We start from the raw sequence: 19,784 nt of genomic DNA on the forward strand, positions 1-19,784 counted from the left end.
AACTCCCTTGAGACATCTTCTGGACACAGAATCTCTGTAAAGACTTTAGTATTACAATTCTAGGATAATTATGTAAAAATATGTACATTCATTCCAATGTCCTAGACTCAAGAAGACTCCACAGAAGTTGCCCGTCAGTCTTGTCCAGTTACAATCATGTCCAGCTTTGCTATTCTTGCTGTATTTCAACATAATCAACAAAAGTTTTACTTGTTTTTGTGTAGGAAGTTCCCAAACTTTTGCATAAATCCTCTCAGCTTATTTTCATTAGGTTGCAATGGATGGTAAGCAGTTGAGTTGTAGGTAACCATGTGATTACTCCTGCCGTAACTATTCCCTAGGGTCTTGCTTTTGATATCTGAGAGATGTGAACTGCTGTTGGGTGCATGTCGTGCAGGTTGGCTCACATTTTCTATCTTATAGAATGGCTCAAAGCGACTATAAACACGCCTTTCACTCAAACGAGATCTTAGCTCCTCTTGGCATTTTGAGCCGGCTGGCTGTGGTGTCATTGAACTCGCTCTTTGAAGAGCAGGAACAGGGGCACTTTCAGGAGTAGTATTTGTGGTGATTTCCTTTACGTCTTGATACTGAATCTGCTCTGTATTAAATCTTGGGGTAGATGCATCTCCTGCAGTTTCTATGAACTTACTTTCAAGGGGGCACAAGAGAGGACACTTTTTATTGCATTCATCAGATGGAGGATTTTGAGGTTTTGGTGACTTTGGAGGTTTTGGAGACTTTGGAGACTTTGTTGGGCTCGCTGTGACGTCTTCTTTACTTCTATTCAAGCTACCTTGAGAATTTGATGATGTGTTTCTCTTTCTCCTTGGGGAAGACTCTGTCTTATTCTCAGAAATCTTTGGCTTTTGATTCTCTTCTTCAGAAACCAACGTATCAGAACTACTACACATTCTGTAAAAGGCAGGACCTTTGTTTTTTGACAGATTTTCCTTCTTGTCTGGTGTGAGATTAAGAAGTGACCGCAATTTCTGGGATCCTTTCTTTAGAAAACTTGGGGAATTCTTACTTTCTTTCTTTGATGTACAATCCTTACAAGACTCCTCTTTGCTAGCTTCAGTGAGAGCAGCCATAGAGATGGCCCTGCTAGCAGTGGGGCTCTTTAATTCTTCTTTGAGGTTCTTCTCCTCCTGTGGCAAGTGGTTTGTCACACTGTGCATACTTTTAGAGCTCTTCAGAGTGTCTTCTGGAAGTTTTGGACTAACTGGCTGCTTAAGTCTATGCCTAGTCAATGTGCTGTAAACGTAACTGGATGCATGCTTGTTGGCACCAGGGTCTAATATGGACTTTGAATTAAACATGGGAAAACTTCTCCTCTTTAGTATATTTTCATTTTGAAGGTTCTTCGAATTTTCTGCATGTTTGTCTGCACACAGTGTTGTGTACAAGTAGAGAGATGAGTCACCTGTTGCATTTGAATTTACACTAGGTTTTGTGTTGTCTGCAATATGAATTTTGTGGTTTTTTGGTGCATCTGATTTAAGTGGGACATTTGTGCTAAGCTCTTCTGAAACATTGTCTGTTCCATTCTCCATACTTGGAGCATGATTAGATGTCCCTTTAGGTGTTGCACTTCCCTCTGACCCAATTATAGTTGAATTTGAAGAACTCGCACAGCTGCTTACTTCCTGCTGTTCCGGTAGAGTTGGCTGAAACACCAACGATGATCGTAATCGAGAATGAGAATACAATGCATGAGCTTTAATATTTTCAGCTGTGTCATAGCTGTCATATCTGTCACCCAAGGCCGACCCATTAGACTCTACTGGATAATCTGATTGATCATCCAAATATGACTTAATTCGCCAGTTACGTAGGAATGATTTTGTTGTGTGTTCCAGGGTTGGCATCCTTTGCTGCAGATGGCGGATATGATTATCCGTCCCATTAAAAGACCTCCGTACAATTGAATTTCTTTCTGCAAGATTTACCTTTGGTCGTGAAAACTGATCGGCAAAACTTTGCTGGGGTGTATTGTAGTTATTTGCATATCCTCCTCGTAATGAAGAAACAATACTAAGGCTATCGGATGGCATTTTCCACATATTTGATGGATTGTTCGCTCTATTAATTGCTCTGTTGAGCAATAGGTAAGGTGTCCTTTCTGGCTTCTCCCCAGCATAGCTATGTCTCTTCCAGTGCTCATTCTTTTCACTAGGTTGATACTGCTGGATTGGATTTTGCACGTTAAAAGCTGGATGAAATGGTTGTTTATTATAGGCTTGATTTCTCAAGCCATATTTATCTATTTCATTTCCTGCGTATCTTCCACGAATATTCCAACAAACAGGATCTATCTTGTGAACCTGGTCTTGCCGGCCAAAAAGGTTTCTTTGGCTAGAAACTGATGCCAAGGAAGACACCGAGTGTTGGTATGTATCATTATCCCAGAGTATCCTGCGACTGTTTACCCGTGCTAATTCTGGGGCAAACGAACTAGGAACAGAAGAACGGGCATACAGTGTCCTGAATTCTTCATCAAAGGATTCAACTAGCTGTCCTGTGATAACTTGAACCATACTGAGGTTGGTTTTTTCAAATGACCACATAAAGCTGAAAGAAAAACAAATGACCATTAGAAACACTTCTTCTGAACTAATGTATTACAGTGGTCCTTCCTGATAAGAAAGCTTTCACACAAACCTCAGTATTCTACAAATAGTTTCTAAATAAATAAACAAACCGTAGGCATGATTCATGTAATTTGGTTTTGGAAAGTCTGAACTAATACCAGTCAAGCTCATCTGGAGATTTTCCAGAGCTTTCAGTGGGAGAAGGAATGAGTCTATAACCACTGAATTGCTGTTATAAAAAGTGGATATTGCAAAAAAAAGTTCACAAATGTAGAACCGTGGAGTGCAAATACCTAATGGCACAAAATTACCTCTACAAAGACTAAGCCAGGATTGACTAGACCTACTGTATTTACTGCTGACTCAGAGATTGCTAATGTATGGTTATGCTGTGAAAAAAATACATTTGGAGTAATATGCAGAACTGCTTCAGCAGTTCTGAATGTACTTCACTCTAAACCTTTTCAAAAAAAGGTACCTCAGAATTGTTTAAAAGTTTACATTTTCTACTATGCATACCAGACTGGATATGAACTTTTTTTTTATTGCAGTGATGATATTCAGATGAAGGAAATTTTCCTTTTTTCTGTTGCACTAGAAAGACTGAACACATGCTCGAAGCTAAGTAGCCACAGCTATTTTACAGCTACAAAATGAGATAAAATACATTAACAAGTACATTAAGGATGTCTCAACAAGCCTAATAGCATGGTGTTGAAAGCAGGCAATTTGTAGATCACAACAAAGAAAAAAATCTGTTTTGCAATTCTATTTTCATGGGAAAAAAGAAGGGAAAAAAAATTAAAACATGAACTTGTTTTATTTGCATTTGTCTTCTGAATGTTAGAAAATTGGTTTATTTTATTCACATAAATAGCTTGCTGATTGTATTTAATTTGTACGGTAATTTTATATTTTTCAGGAATCAATAGTGTGCTGAGATTAAATCAGCTCATGATACATAAGTTTTTTCAATTAATTTTCACAATTAAGAATAATATATTTTGTAATATTTGGGGAAAAAACAAAAACAAAAAACCAAACATCAAAACAATACAACAAGCTTTAAATTTATTTCAGAAAGGAAGAATTCAGAAAGACTTGTCTTTCCTGTTATAAATCACCAGATTCTTTTACAAAGCAAGCTTAATTCTTACAGAAATTGATGATTCCAGCCCCTGTGGTGCTGGGTCTCAAAGCAGTGTTATTTTTCAAAATGAAATGAGAAAAACTATCACATTCTCACATAGTCTAACACTGTGTGTACACGTCAAAGCAGGCAGACTCTCCCTGGACTCTCTTACACTGATTCCTTTATGAACTTGTCGCTTACCTCACTACCATTTATATACATCGGTCTGAATTTGGGGCTGGACGAGTCTCGGGAAATAAAAAGACAGATTTTCAAAAGCTTACAGTGATGGAAACCTATGAAAGTCAGTGGCTGTGGATCTGGCACCCAGGCACTATGCTGGCAGAAATTAATTCAGTAGGCCAAAGGAGAGAAGTGTAGCATGTAAAGAAAGAAAATATTTAATAATGTGTGAGATCAAAACTGTCCCTGCTTTAACTTTTTCCAGTTCTGCAAAGCTATAAGTTCTTCCAGCCTATGCTTTGCACACAGACACTGGAAATGAAATGGAAAGTAGAATAAGTAAACTTAGCCAAATACAGACTATGTTAGCTTGACTTGGACAAATCTGAATTTGACCAGGATACACTACAGAGTGCCACAGAATAGGTCTATAACACTAGCTTTAGAAGATTATTGTGAAGAGGAACTATCCAATGGAGCTTATTAAACAGCCTCTTCTGGAGTGAATTTTAAACATGATAATACAGAAGATATGAGACAAATGAGGATTTCTCTCTCTTTTTACTAAGTTTTCAGCTATAGCAAAAGCTATGTCCTTTATTTGTTATTTGTGAAAAACTAACAGAGGTTCTCAAAATTTGGCTTTGTGCTAGGTTAGCTAGCAATAGGTATCTATGATAACTTATTAAGTTGCAGAAAGATAACAAAATTTGCCTATGGAGTTCCCTGGAAGAACTTTCAGAAACAGAAAAAAACCCAACTGCTGAGATGACAGATATTCTACGGACACCTAAGTGACTGATCTTACCTGTAAGAACCATATATGACTTTCTTACAGTCCACAAGAATAAATTTTTGTTCCATTTTTCCATGGAATTTTGCTCCTGTTTTAGAATAGTAATCTTGTCCTTTTACTGTCCGCACCCTCATGTTCTGAAAAAGACAATTGAAATACTTTAATTGGTATACTATATTCCACATTTAGCATTTGGGGTTTTGAAACTCAGAGGTACAGTAGAAGTGTTAGATTATTTCATATTAATAAATATTGCAGGGAAGTAAACTCTGATCAAATTAGTCCCTTCGGGACCCAAACTGGTAAGTTATCGCGTTGTCCTGATGATCTTCCCTAGGCCACAGAAAATGAAATTTTGCATTTCCACAGCCACCACTCCCAGAAACAAGGTTCTGGCACAACAAATCTTCAACAAGAGAAAGAGGTTTTGTACTGTAAAAAAAAATAATTATTTTAGAATTTAAAAGATTTCCAAGCATCTCAGCTAACCAGAGCCAGGATCACTTTTAACTGAATAAGGCTGCTATATCTACAAACACAGATACCCCATCTGAGATGATCCATCACAGTATCACAGTATGTTTGGGATTGGAAGGGACCTCAAAAGATCAAAGGAATGATCCATGGAATGATACCTCCAGGAACCAGAATCCCTTGGAGTCTTACCACCAGTAAGATTTCTCAGCCAGTTTTGCACCATGAGATTAATCACATTTCTATAATCAGACATACTATCACAAAATGCATAAGTAGCATTAATTCTATGCAGCACTTTAGTTTGAATTCTATTAGGAAGCCCTTTGGAAATTTTCTGTGTTGAATCTCAAAAATGTGGTCAGTTTTTCTCCCAGGCTGTGGATGAAATGTATTAAGCTGCCTTATTTTTTTACCTCTCTACTGTCACTTGGTTTTTTAAGCTCCCAGAAATAAAATAATTCAAAAGAAGTGTCACAACACCTTCTGGACTGTACAAATAATAATTTTCAAAAAGCTCTTACACAGATGTAGAAGAAAAATCAAAAATCTTTTATCATAAATTGTTACAGAAAGGTGCTTATTTATAGAAAAAATAAATTTCTTTTCAATGCAAACCAACCTACAGCATCTACCCCATGTGGCTGTGAGATACAAAATTCTTCACAAGACATAAAAATAGCTTGGAATATAGCTGTGAGTGATCACAATATTTACTGTAGTTTCTAGCTTTGCAATATTTGTTCTAGCAACACTAATTTGTGGTAATTTACAAGTATTTCAGTGCGAGTGAAATCTGTAGTTTAGCATTGGCAGTAAGAAAAGAGAATGTATATAATTATTACGTAGACTATATATACAGAAATAGTGGAATATAAAACTTGGAATACAGAGGAAAGTTTTGCTTCACAGGACTGCAACAAGGACAGGTTGAAAATCACAGCAGACATGCTCTGTAAAGGTCAGATAGAGATGGATTTGGGCTGTTCATGAAGCAAAATGGATAAGATTGTATACAGGGTAAATTCAGCAAAATCAGAGGGTTAATAGAATAGAATAGAATAGAATAGAATAGAATAGAATAGAATAGAATAGAATAGAATAGAATAGAATAGAATAGAACAGAACATTTCAATTGGAAGGGACCTACAACGAACACCTAGTCCAATTATCTGATCAATTCAGGGCTGACGAAAAGTTAAAGCATGTTATTAAGGACATTGTCCAAATGCCTCTTAAACACTGACAAGCTTGGGACATCAACCACCTCTCCAAGAAGCCTGTTCCAGTGTTTGACACCTTCTTGGTAAATAAATGCTTTCTACTGTCCGGTCTACACCTTCCCTGGTACAGCTCTCAACCATCCCCATGCGTCCTGTCACTGGATACCGGGGAGAAGAGCTCAGCACCTTCCACTCTACTTCTCCTCAGGAAGCTCTAGAGATGTTTAAACTTACAAAAGTATTTAAGATTCCAGTCTATAAAGTATGACTGAGTTTGCAATACAGTTACATAAACCTTTATTGTCCATAGGAACACTTACACACTTACTTAAAAGATATAAAGTTCTAACAGACAGAGGTTGTAGAATTTTTAATGATACAGTGTCTACTATAATCCAATGAACTTTATCTTTCCAAACAGAAAATTCAAAAAATTAGGACAAAATCTCCATGAAATGAAAGCACATTTCCAAATAACACATTTTCTAAATTACTATATATTTGACTGTTGGTATATTAAAACTTTTATAAAAAGAAAAATCAAATCAAAGAAGTGAGAGTTACACTTAAAAGCTGCTGAGCTGGCAAATTAAGGTTTGACTCAAGCTCTCCAAGTTCTTTAAGTGTTATTTATTAGGTGAGGTTTTATTACCATTTTTGTCAAGCTGTGTTTGAACAAAAATGCAGCTCAGTCAAAATCTACAAAGACAGCATTTAAAAATTACTTCTGTTTGTGACCTAAATGTCAAGAAGTGCTGTAGGATTTTAAAAAGTAAAATTTTTGAAGGGAAAATACAAGTGGATGCTTAGTTCTGTTTTCGGAAAAAGCTAAAAAGGAATCAATAACAGTAACAACCCTATTCGCATTATTGAACAGGAGGTTGACATTATTTTGCATCTCTATCTGCTGATCACTTCCTACTATCTAACATGGTGTCTTTCAAGTTTTCTGCACTCCAACTAGAAGTTTTCTTACAGATGAAAGTCAATTTTTCCACTTTCCCAGTACATCTTTTGTAGAACTTTGAAAAAGCCAATCTCACTGAAGAAAATTATTATTTCTCCAGCATCTACTCAAGCTTTAAGTAAAAGTAATTAAATAAAAATACTTTATTTGAAAGTTAAATAGTGTGGAAAAATTAATTCCTGAAAAAGAAAAAAAAAATATATTGGACTTTACCTATTCTAAAGAATGTCACTATAGTAAGCCCTTATTTACTACAAAATACAAGTTTGTGAATTAGTAATAACATCTGCATTTACTTTAATGACTGTTTTACCCAATTCTATACACCATGTAATTATATTTGTATGTCACACTTATATTTAACTATATTAAATTTTATTTATGTAATTATAATTTGAAAAAGGTAACTTGAGAGGCAGCTTATACATTTCCAAATAACTATAAAAAGTAATGTTGGCCTAAAGACATGCCAGTTGAACACATCAAATCTTACGGAGATAAGGTCTGATCGGTATTGGTCAGGATATCACTTGGGAATCTGGAATGCTGGAGGCACAAGCAAGGGTAATAGCTTGCAAATTACTATGCTATATATAAAAAAGCTTTGCCTTAGGTACTCATAAGTTGAAATATAACTTCAAGTAGGCATATCTAAAAAAGAAATAAAATTTACACTAAATTACTGTTGTTAAAAAAATTGTTGTCCCTGCTTCCTCTGCTGCCCTTTTCCCTCTCTTCAGCTTGTGCAGCTTTGCTATCGTGCATCCTTAACCCTGCCAACTTGTTCCGTGTCTCAGTAGGTCATCCACTCAAAGATGGGAACATGGCAGCATCACAAAAGCATGTGCCACAGATCATGCTCACCTTTCTCACATAACACTTCCCTTTCCTCTACAGTTCATCTGTTGGTCTTCACCTACTTCAAACCCTTTTACTAGGTGCCATGGATGCATACTTTGAATAATCGCCAAAAGTACAGACAATATTTGAGGATATATGATAACAATGTGTTCCACTTAGGATTAGAAGCAGTAAATATATACATATTGAATTGCAAGTCCCTTTTGGTATGAAACACAGGGCTTCACCTTCCTACTTGCTTCTTCCTCAGGCTACAGGACTCCCCTGTTGCCAGCACTGACAGCAGCGTGTCACAGATCCCAGCAGAAGTGTTATGCATTGTTGTGGGCAAAGAAATAATTCATTTACAAATCCTGAGAGGAAAACCATGTGCAAACCATAAGCCACACATCATGAAGGATCCCAGCTAACCCTACACGGCACACAAAAGTATGTAAGATTTGGCATAGCAAGTCAGATGTCAGTGACTGCTACTGAATGCATATGGAAGAATAATTTATCAAGGACTTGATGTTTTAGGAGGATTTTGAAACCAGACACAGGCTTTTGTCCCTCCTCCAAGACTAGACTGTAGGACAGGGATGTTTAAAACATCCAGTGGCTGCAGTTTAAGGATGGCCATCAGGGCTATCCAGTTAAATGACAACCAAATGATGAACAGGAAATGAGCTCTAACTTCTCTTTTTATGTACAACTGCATCACTGTCTTCCCAGAGATGGACACATAAGCACGATTTAAAATTTTGAAGTATAATTCAACATTATACATTTATTTTCATCGGTAAAACCCATCCAATGTGATAGATAAGCACAGTGAAAATAATAATCTCAAACATTTCACTTCAGTCCTTTATATTTATTGAGTCTGTTTTTATCAGTGTTCAATTACTCGCCCTGAATTTGCTGTCAAGAATATGCACAAAGAAGCAAATGGATGTCTACCTCATACTTAGCCTAACAGCTTTAAAGAAAAAGTCACATTTCATCATTACTAATGTCATTTATTAACCTAGACCTCTCTTCTTACTAAGAGATAATAGTTGCTGTACAAATGCTAAGTAGTTTTCAAGTTCACTTCTATTCTGACTTTTAATATGATCCAATGACCACTGAAGACAAAATCTCAATGACTTCACTGGGCTCTAGGGTCCCTTGGCACAGACGTTTGCTCACAGGCATGACACCCTGCTGTACCTGTCTATTTAATAACCAAATTTGACTTATACTTGGAAGTACTGGAAAACTTTTGATGCTTTTAATAACACTGATAAGAAATAACGAACTGCAATCAGGTCTAAAGAGCAGCTCCTACTATGTAGGTAAGTTTGCGTATCCAGGAGCAGACTTCACAAAAGTAAAGTAAAATCAATTCAGTAGTGGTTCTATTTTCTCATTCCTGCAGTTCATTAAAAATATTGCGAGGAGTATCAGGGGATAAACAGTTCCTGCCAAATTGCTTTTAATATCTTCCTGTAGCAAGATGATTCTTCATTGCCAGAGAAGTAAAAACAGGTTTCTGCAGTGCATGGAGCCCTGACACATGCCACTTCTCATGTCAAATAAAATATGAAGATCTGCCATCAGCTGAGGAGCTTGGTTGGTTTCTTGAGCATTAAACAACATTGCCTACATTGGTTCGATATTTCTGGTCCAAAATCAAGCTACTACAATGAGCATTCTGGTGGTTCGGGGATTGTTGTCTCAGTGCTGCATTTTGCAGTGCAAAATGGTTTCATAGCTTACTGCAGCACCTGTCAGTTGCAGCAAAACAAAGCACCTCTCAAAAAATTTAACTATCAGTTTTTGAAAAATCACCTGAAAAAAGTCTGAATCTGTAGCAACTCTTCATCTTTCTATGCCAAGGAACTGCTGACTAAACAACAAGTCAGACCAGTGACAAAGTTATTTAAAAGAAGCTTAGGTAGAGTGAAGAAAAAAAGAAACAAATTAATCACTAAGGAAAAATGTAGGACAGTCAAGAAACGGATAAAAGAAATTGGGGAGAGATAAATGGAAAAATATAGTAAAGAAATTGTTTATTTGAGTTGAGTGCCACTGGTGATATTAAGGTGAACATTAAGTAAGAAGAAGAAATGCTGTAGGAAACACTGAAAAAGCTCCTAGTAACCCCCTGATTTCATATTCTCCTATACAGAATTCATAAAATAATCACAGAATATATAGTCTATCAATTTTTCAGTTATATCTTTCAATAAAGAGGGAAACACCGTGATATGCAGTCAGACTATGGAGCAGTAGAACTGTCTGCACAGACATTTAATGTAGATTTATGGACAAAATCCTCCTCCTTTTAATTTATTTTTTTCCGATATGGAAGACTACTGAATTGTAAATCTGAATTAAAAATACAGTTTTGTTCATCACTGCATCTCATTTTTTACTGATTCAAAGGAACAGAAAAAGAGCCAGAGAAGGGGATGAGTCAGAAAAGCTCATCATGAAGAAGTTCTGCCATATTCCTGGCAAGACTGAACCAAATCACGCCAGAGAATAACAACATCAATGCTGCTGTTGCTGCATCTTACAGGAAATAAATAGAAGCATACATCTCTGTCCTCTTCATGCTTTCACTGAACAGAAGGGGAAGACTGAAAGCCAAGAGCAGAACAAGTTGAAGATTTTTTTTTTTTTTGTGAACCTTGAGATGATGGGAAAAACAGAAAGGGAGAAAACTTCAACATACTGACTGTTCTTTCATAGTCACCTGAAGTTTCATCCTCATGAAAGGCACAGAAGAATGACTGTGGGAGTAGTAAGCTTCTATTCTCAGAGCAACAGTCACTGGGAGTAGCACTTGGATGAGAAGGCCATTAATTTGAAGAGCTTTATTACAAGCTAAACTGGAAACCCAGCACACAACAGGATTACTGTTTAGCTCTCTGTAATATGTATCTTCATTTTCTTTCAAGCACAATATAAATGCCTGTAGGTCTATAAAGCCATATTTAAAAAGACAACTTTGAATTCACCCAAAAGAAGTCAAGCTTTCGAAACAGCTGTAGATACAAATTGCACAGAATTAATTTGAAAATGCATACTATGGCATTTTTTGAGATATTACTTGAAATGCATGCTCCTATTTTCTTTTCTTTTGAGAGGATAAAACTCATTCCATAAAAAGACATACACCATTTTTGGCAACCCCTATGGCAAAGTTAACTCAAGTAATCAGCACATGATGGTATCTCAAGTTCCAGAGTACGGAAATATTGCCTGACTTCATGAAGACCATCATGACCAGTGTTTACAGAACCACAACATGTTTTTGGTATTCTCTTTCCAAAAGTTCCCACAGCTCTATGTATTAGGCCACCAGAGGGCAATCCCACACACTCACACACAAGAAACAAGCATGGAAAATGGGGTGGGAATACTTTTAAGGACCTAAGTCAGCATGTCAGAGCAAAAATTGGTATAAAACACAGGTTTGCTACAAAATTCTACCAAAAATCCCTCTTTATCCTTACAAATACAACACATCTCTATCTGATTTTTGGACTGGGTTCTTAAAATGGATGCTGCTAAGAAGAGTTTTCACATTTTTGCCTGGTGTGAACATGGCCTAACTAGTTATAGAAACAGGGAACTGCAAATGGAACGATACCTAAGTCCAGCCAAGGCAGTGCTCAGTGCTTTGCAAATAAACTCTGACAACATCCTTGGAACTTCTTCAGTGCTATCTATGGTACAGTAAATCTAGAAGTATTTATGAAGCATTTACTTCAGGTCAGTGCAGCTCATGGTTCGTATTCTAATCTCTGGTAAATATTAGGGCAGTACAGGACATCTTGTGAAAAATGTAAATGCTAGTCTTGTTATCTTTCTTAGAGGATAAAAATACATATTTCATGTGTAAAAGAAATAGTCTGTAAGACATGATTCAGGCAGACATGAAAATATGGATTTTCAGGAAAACACCAATAAAATAGAATCTTGGGCCTTTAAAGTATTTTAATACATGATAACCTTAAAGAAAAAGATCATAAAATGAAGTATGCAATTTATTAATTTACATAAACTTTATTACTTTATTTGAAGGCTACATTAAGGGAAAGCAAAAAGAAGCCTGTTTTTTCAAACATGCATTGTTCCTAAATACATAATAATGGACATTTTTTTATAAGTAATATATGAAAAGTTATGTAATCCTATCAAATATTCTTGTTTTGACACATGAAAAAGATAAAAATCTTTCGAAAGAGAAAAACATTTGTAGAGAAAGTTCTGCTGAGAGCACACCTATTTATACCTGACTGTTCATTTGAAAAAGTAGTATTTGATAATCACTTTTTGAATAATAGTCCCTTCTCAGTAGCTTGAGGAGGAATGAGCAGTGAATGTTCATGCATGGCAAAACAGGAAGCCTTACCCTGAGCCTCTGAACTTGACAGCCTTGTTTCTCCGTCATTTTCAGAAAGTGACTGAAGTTTGATTCATCAAGCAGGAGATACACTGCAATCCCTCTAGTAGATGCCTCCACAATTTCTCTAAAAATATCCACATCTGTAAACATATCCATAACAATGGCAATGACCTGAATAAAACAGAAAATACACAAATTATTGCACTGTATAAACATATATATAAAACTCTTCACTAAAGCTTGCACTGGGCAGCTAACAGTCTAAAATTTTTTACACATCAAAATGTGCAAATATTTTCCATGTGGTACCATTTAACCTGGAAGGCTTTCCAAGATCACTGGATCACTTGTCACAAGTACCAAAGTCCAACAAAAAAGTTGTGTCCTGGGTGTGTGGTAATTTGGTGTACTAGGCAAAGAAAATCCACTGGAAGAGAAGGGAAGGGCAAACCGATATGAATACAGTAGAAAAAATTAAACCACCATAATATAACCGCAGTGTGCATTAAAAAAAAAAAAAACCCACAAAACAAACAGATAACATTTTTGTACAAGAAGCTTGTTCATCTTCCATCTTCTCTAAAGCTAATGGCTCAAGAGCTTGAGGGAGTCAATAAGCAGGCAGTGAAGAGCTGGAGGAGTTGAGGACTTCAAGATCCATCCTGATGCAGCAATCTCACTGGGGTGAAACAGCCTCTGCTGGTGAGAGCTTGGTTCAAGAGGATTAGAATGCTGAACATCAGCTACTGATGTCCTTCAACCTATGAGGATAAAGTAAGTATTTCTGATTGGGAAAAGCAATGTCCCGCTAATGGTATTTTTGAGATGATATGCTCAATATCATTAGCAATTTGGGAAGAACTAGTATTGAAGTGTTAGAGGAAATAACAGAGGGAGAACAGATACAGGTTTAACTTTTGAAGACAATATTCTTATCCACTAGAGTCTCCATGAAAGTTCCAGTGAGATGTCTCAGGTGCAAGATCAAAACAGGTATCAGAGCAGGCTCAATAGTGAGCATGCTTTACCATTTTCACTAATCTTTAAATGATTTGTGCCTCAGCTTTAATAGTGTAATTGTTCAGTTATAATCACTCGTCTTATAGTGGAATTGAAACATTTACCTCACTCACAAAAATTGGTAAATGCTGTTGCACACACACAGGTAGAAGTCTCCACTCAGTCATCTGAATCACCTTTTTGAATTCTACCTGCTTAGAACTAAAAGACTCACTTATGCCAAACATGTATTTAAGCCACTAGAAATATTAATGAGACCTGAACTACAAAAAATAGAAGTAAAATAACCATGTCATTAGGAAAGCAAAAAAGATAGCTCCTGAAGTAGTAAAAATGAATGGACTTCGCCTTACCATAACATGTCACCTGGCAATAAAAAGACTCTTTACAAATCCACCAGTCAGAGGGGAACTGCATAGTATAAAATAATTCAATTCTTTCAAAAGTCCTTGGTAATATGTCCATGCACTACCTCATTCATTTCATTGACTTTTTGAAAATAAAATCTAGAATTGATTTTTAACAGTACAAATTTTATCTCTTTATCTAATTTTTAAATGAAAGACTGAAAACCACCAAAGTTTCCATTGACTCTATGGAACTCACCCCTTTCAGACCACACCTTCTGCTTGGTCTTGTTTCTGAGATACACAAGGTTAACTGAACACGGCAACCCTATTCATTCATCTGTCTTGTTTCACTTACGTCTGAGCAGAAATCTGCCAGCACAGATCCAGTGTGTTAGGTACAAAGACCAAAGAATAAAGTCTCTTCTCAAATAGTTCTGTTTCATTACCTGTGTCCCCCTCCCTCCAAACTCTCTAATTTCTCCTTAACCTTTCCTTTTCTTCAGATCTTTTAGAAATAGATACTCATTACATTAAAGTATCTATTTAAATGTAAGAGAGAAATCCTGGATGGATTGATTAGCATACACTGACATGAATACATTGAAATATTCAACATCACCAATACAGCCTTCAAAAATCATTCTAACATTTTCCTATGGCACATACCTAAGATGCTGATCTATTTGCAGCATCTGCAGTTGCAAAGACTAATATATTGGAAACATACAGAAAATAAAAAAACCAATAAGTAATAAAAACTAAAACCCAAAACTGACTAGAATGGCCATGTCTATCTTTATGAAGGATGCAGAAGCAGAGAAATAAACACATGAGCAAGCAGGCCAGTAAGCTGGTGGCACGGGAGGGATGCATGTACACTGCTATGCAGATATATCGTAACTTGGGAATAAACAGGGAAACCCTCTTTGTCTTCACTAGTAGAACTGTTCTTAAACTGTTTAGCTCGTTAATTTTGCAGTTAATTCTGCAAAGCATCAAAGTAGTCTTGCAAGAAAAAGTAGCCTTGAAACAGGGATTATATTTTGAAACCTAAAGCTTGTGCTGGCTGAAAAATCCTCATCAGATTTAAGCGCACGTATGCAAAGCCGCAGTCGTGATCTGACAACCAGCTGGACATCCACTTTTGCATTCCCTGGAAGCCAAAGATTACTCTAGTTGTATGCCCTCATTAGCCTGCACATTCACTCTTAGCACCACTCAATTAATTTAGTCAACGCAAACATCATTAGGCTCAATTGCTGGAAGAAGAATAGTGCCAAATGTGAACAATGCATATGATACACATTGATAAGTAAAAGGTCACTTACAGTGATAAGGTCATTTCTGTATACTGATTTCTACAAATCAGACTAGTTGTTTAATCATAAACTACAGCTTTTGATGTGGAAAGAGTAAATTCCATACATGCCATAGAATATTCTGCCTTCTGAATGTACTGAACTTTTTTTGTTGGGGGTGGGGGGGGTGGGGAGTGCTAAGGGTGGGTGGGGGAGTGGCTCATTACTCTATAAATTTGTCTGCTTTGCAGCAGAAGGGAGTATTGAGCTTGGGGAAGGAAGAAGCCCATGCAGTATTCAGGGTCCTAGGTTTTCATTAATTAAGGAGACCAAGACTAGGCAGTTGCTTCAAAAGAGGTATTGTATAGTGTGTATCTATCTCTAATTAAAGCTGTAATGACAGCTGCAGGATTAGTGACTTCTTGCATCACTTTGGAAGGAAAGATTTCACTACTGTGTTTTTAAATTTGTTTTTGCAATTGCAGAGCTAATTTCCACCCTAACACTTGTAAGAAGCAGCTACATTAACAGTGGAATCCAACAAGGCAGAAGAAACTGAATTCAAATTGCACAAGACAGGTCAGAAAATTGCCTGTTTCTTGTGGGCACGACAACGCTATCCTGTGTCAAGAAAATCCTCCAAAGCAGAACACTCCAGTGTCATACAGTAGACTTTGTCATAAACTGCCATTTTCTTTCCAAAGCATTTGTTTTCCATAATGTAGAGGACTTGTCAAAATCAAGCACCAATGCTTTTGTAGGAAATACAAAGGCCATTCAGCCATGCAGGATGGGTGCAGTAGTTTTCTGCTGAAAGCACCAGAATTCTGGGATAAATTTCCAGTCCTTGAGAAACTGAGTACCACTGTGATCAAAAATGACCCTGAGACAAGAATAATTAGGCATTTTACACTTTCAGGGAGGAGAAAATAGTTGGCGGAGATAATGCTGGTATTATGCATAGAAAGAGTGGTGCATTTTTGAAATTTGCCATTTGATATTGGAATACATTCTTAAATAAACATGTTATACGTAATTTTAATGTGCTTTTCTAGCTTTATGTTTTTTTGCTACTGACTTATTACTTGTTGTTTATTTTATATTGATTGTAGACTATGGAAATGATGTTGGACAAAAAGAAAATGCAAGTGATTTTCTTATTCGAGTTCAAAATGGGTCATAAAGCAGCAGAGACAACTCGCAACATTAGCAATGCATTTGGCCCAGAACTGCTAACGAACATACAGTGCAGTGGTGGTTCAAAAAGTTTTTCAAAGGAGACAAGAGCCTTGAAGATGAGGAGCGTAGTGGCCGGCCATCAGAATTTGACAATGACCAACTGAGAGCAATCATGGAAGCTGATCCTCTTACAGCTACATGAGAAGTTGACGAAGAACTCAACATTGACCACTCTATGGTCCTTTCACATTGGAAGCCAATTGGAAAGATGAAAAAGCTCGATAAGTGAGTGCCTCATGAGCTGACCCAAAATAAAAAAAAACGCCATTTTGAAGTGTCATCTTCTCTTATTCTATGCAACAACAATGAACCATTTCTGAATTGGATTGTGACATGAGACAAAAAGTGGATTTCATACAACAGCCGAGGATAACCAGCTCAGTGGTTAGACTGAGAAGAACCTCCAAAGCGCTTCCCAAAGCCAAATTTGCACCAAAAAAAGGTCATGGTCACTGTTTGGTGGTCATCTGCTGGTCTGATCCACTAAAGCCTTCTGGTGAAACTATCACATCTGAGAAGTCTGCTCAGCAAATCAATGAGACGCACCGAAAACTGCAACACCTGCAGCCGGCATCGATCAACAGAAAGGGCCCAATTCTTCTCCAGGGCAACACCCGACTGCATGTTGAACAAATTGGGCTACGAAGTTTTGGCTCATCTGCCACATTCACCTGACCTCTCACCAACCGACTACCCCTTCTTTAAGCATCTTGACAAGTTTTTGCAGGGAAAATACTTCCATAACCAGCAGGATGCAGAAAATGCTTTCCAAGAGTTCGTCAAATCCCAAAGCATGGATTTTTACGCTACAGGAACAAACAAATGTGTTTCTCATTGATAAAAATGATTCTAACAGTTCCTATTTTGATTAATAGAGATGTGTTTGAGCCTTGTTATAATAATAATTTAAAATTTATGGTCCAAAGCCGCACTTTTGCACCAACCTAATAGGAGAGTACATATAAGTGATCAAGTAAAAGTGAAGACAGTACAGAAAACAATTGCTATACTAGTCTTCTTCCCCCAAAATTAAATTTAAATAATTTGAGATTGTTACTACTAATCTTCTAATCTTACATGCCAATTCTTTTTTTGAAGTGGTGAATGCTTTTAAAGGTCAAAATTTGGTTTCAGTGTAATACTTACTGAAGAAGAAAATCTGCTGAAGTCAACGAGCACAAAATTACTCATAATAAAGCTGATAGTTTTATCAATTTAAATCAAGGCACTAGTAGAGCCATATTCTTTTATTCTTACTACTATCTTGACTCTAAGACTATGGTTTGCCATAGAAAAGTAAAGCTTCATACATTAACATTTTAGAAACATTTAAGTATAGGCAGAAAAGTATAATTTTGTTGAGTAGCACTATTTTTATGCAAATGTTTTAAAACACGTATTTTCCCAGTAAGCTGATGTATTTTATTTAATTTGCACAATATCAGGTAAAGTAACATTTTAGAACTCATTATCTCTACACTATCAGATCATTTTAATACAAAGTCCTTTTCATTCTTTAAAAGTTTTTAATGAACTCCAAGTTCAGGAAATGACTCACTCCTGCATAAAATACCAGTGACAAGATTCATTAAAGACAGACACATATTTTGAAGGTTAAAATGAACAACTATAGCTGAAATTTCCTGCAAAATTATGCAGATTCTTGGAAAACAGGAGTTTAAGTACCCAGTAATATGACATTGCACTGGATGTTATGAGACTGTAAAAGGAGGCTGATATTCAATTCTGTTTATTGATCATGTTATAGGGCCAGGCATTGTTCAAGGAGTCACTAGTTTGAGCCCATTCTCATGCATTATATTTGCTTAAATGGTTCTCACCTTCAGAAACTAACTTTGTCCACAGGCTTACATGGAAAGAAGTTGCCAGTCACAACAGCACAAATACATCTGTCACTACACGTCTGAGCATGTCCAGGGGAGGGCCACCAAGATGTTCAGGGCTGAAGCACTTGCCCTGTGAAAAGTACATGAAGGAGCTGGGTTTGTTCAGTCCGGAGCAAAGGTGGCTTCAGGGAATTTTACAGCAGTCACCAGTGCATTAGAGGGAAGTTCTCAAGGAGATGAGGCCAGGTTCTTCACAGTGGTGGCAGGCCAAGAGACAATGGTCAAACTGAAACAAGAGCAGTTCTGACTGGATATAGGGAAGAACTCCCATTCCCACAAGGACAGCCCAGCAGTAGAGCAGGTTGCCCAGAGAGGTTGTGCAGTCACAGTCCTTGGAGGTTTTCAAGACCCAACTGGATGAAGCCCTGAGCAACCTGGTCAGATCCTATCTCTAGCCCTGCTTTAAACAGGAGGTTGGACTGGAGACCTGAGGTCCCTTACAATTGACCGAGTCTGCAGTTCAATGATTCAGAGATCCCCACTCCCATCATTGTCAAAATTTGAGCATATTTTGCCATGTTTGGTAGTAATTATAACCTTTGCTCTGAGGCTTAAATAATACAGACAGGGACTATAAATAAATAATACTGAGAAGTAAAGGATTTCCTCTGGTTTACTTCTCTCATTTTGGGAAGAAAAAACAATGGATTAATCTTCATTGGTCAATTTTAGGACATAAAAATCAACCCTTTTAATGGGTGTATACTGAAATTAAGGCACAGATGTAATTAAAGGCCTTCACTGCTAGGGCTCTGTAAGTCTATATTATGAACTACTGACAGTTTCATTATCCCAGTATCTTCACTCCTTTCACAAGCACTAATTATAATCCTTTAAAGGGTATCTTGCAGACTGTGTCATTTAACACCTCCTTTGCTATAAACATTCAAAAAAAGGAATCCTCTAATGCAACTGCTTCCTTAGGTCAGGCTTTACTAAAGAGGTTATATCAATAACCTAGTAGGGAATTATGCTACAGACCTACCCTACATTGTAAGAGTATTGATTTCTTGTAACCTAGTTGAGGTTTTGGGCATACTATGAAAAAATCCATATTGCTGTGCAGTGCTTTTGAAGACCAGCACCCTTCTTCATCTCAAGACTGAGGAACCACATTTCAGACAGAATTGTTAACTCTATTTTTCATTGACCTTTTCCCTGGTATTCCAGTCAAATTCCTTTTCACAGATATCTGTTTTGGAGAGAATCTCCTTGTGGCACAGGCTGGGTGCTATCTGAATCTGGCTCTTCTCAGAGAGTTGGCAGGTCGTGACGCTTGCAACACTGCAGAAGGAAGGCAGGGTATTGCATGCCTTGCTCTTTGCAACAAGTAGCAAATTCACCAGGGGGGTTTCA

The 19,784-nt window shown here is 37.0% G+C and overlaps 1 protein-coding gene across 1 annotated transcript in view; it reads right to left on the reverse strand.

Annotated features, from left to right (window-relative positions):
• Window positions 1–206: 206 nt before the first annotated feature.
• Window positions 207–19,784, reverse strand: part of FAM83B (family with sequence similarity 83 member B) — a gene marked incomplete at both ends in the record, with an annotated part of 45,074 nt that continues 25,496 nt past the window's right edge. Inside the window, 3 exons of the mRNA XM_082049284.1 lie at window positions 207–2,574; window positions 4,718–4,842; window positions 12,621–12,785. Of these exons, the coding sequence (XP_081905410.1) occupies window positions 207–2,574; window positions 4,718–4,842; window positions 12,621–12,785 (2,658 nt within the window). The remainder of the gene's footprint in view (window positions 2,575–4,717; window positions 4,843–12,620; window positions 12,786–19,784) is intronic.

Source organism: Streptopelia decaocto, assembly GCF_964273445.1.
Source record: "Streptopelia decaocto genome assembly, chromosome: 3".
Lineage (NCBI taxonomy): Eukaryota > Metazoa > Chordata > Aves > Columbiformes > Columbidae > Streptopelia > Streptopelia decaocto.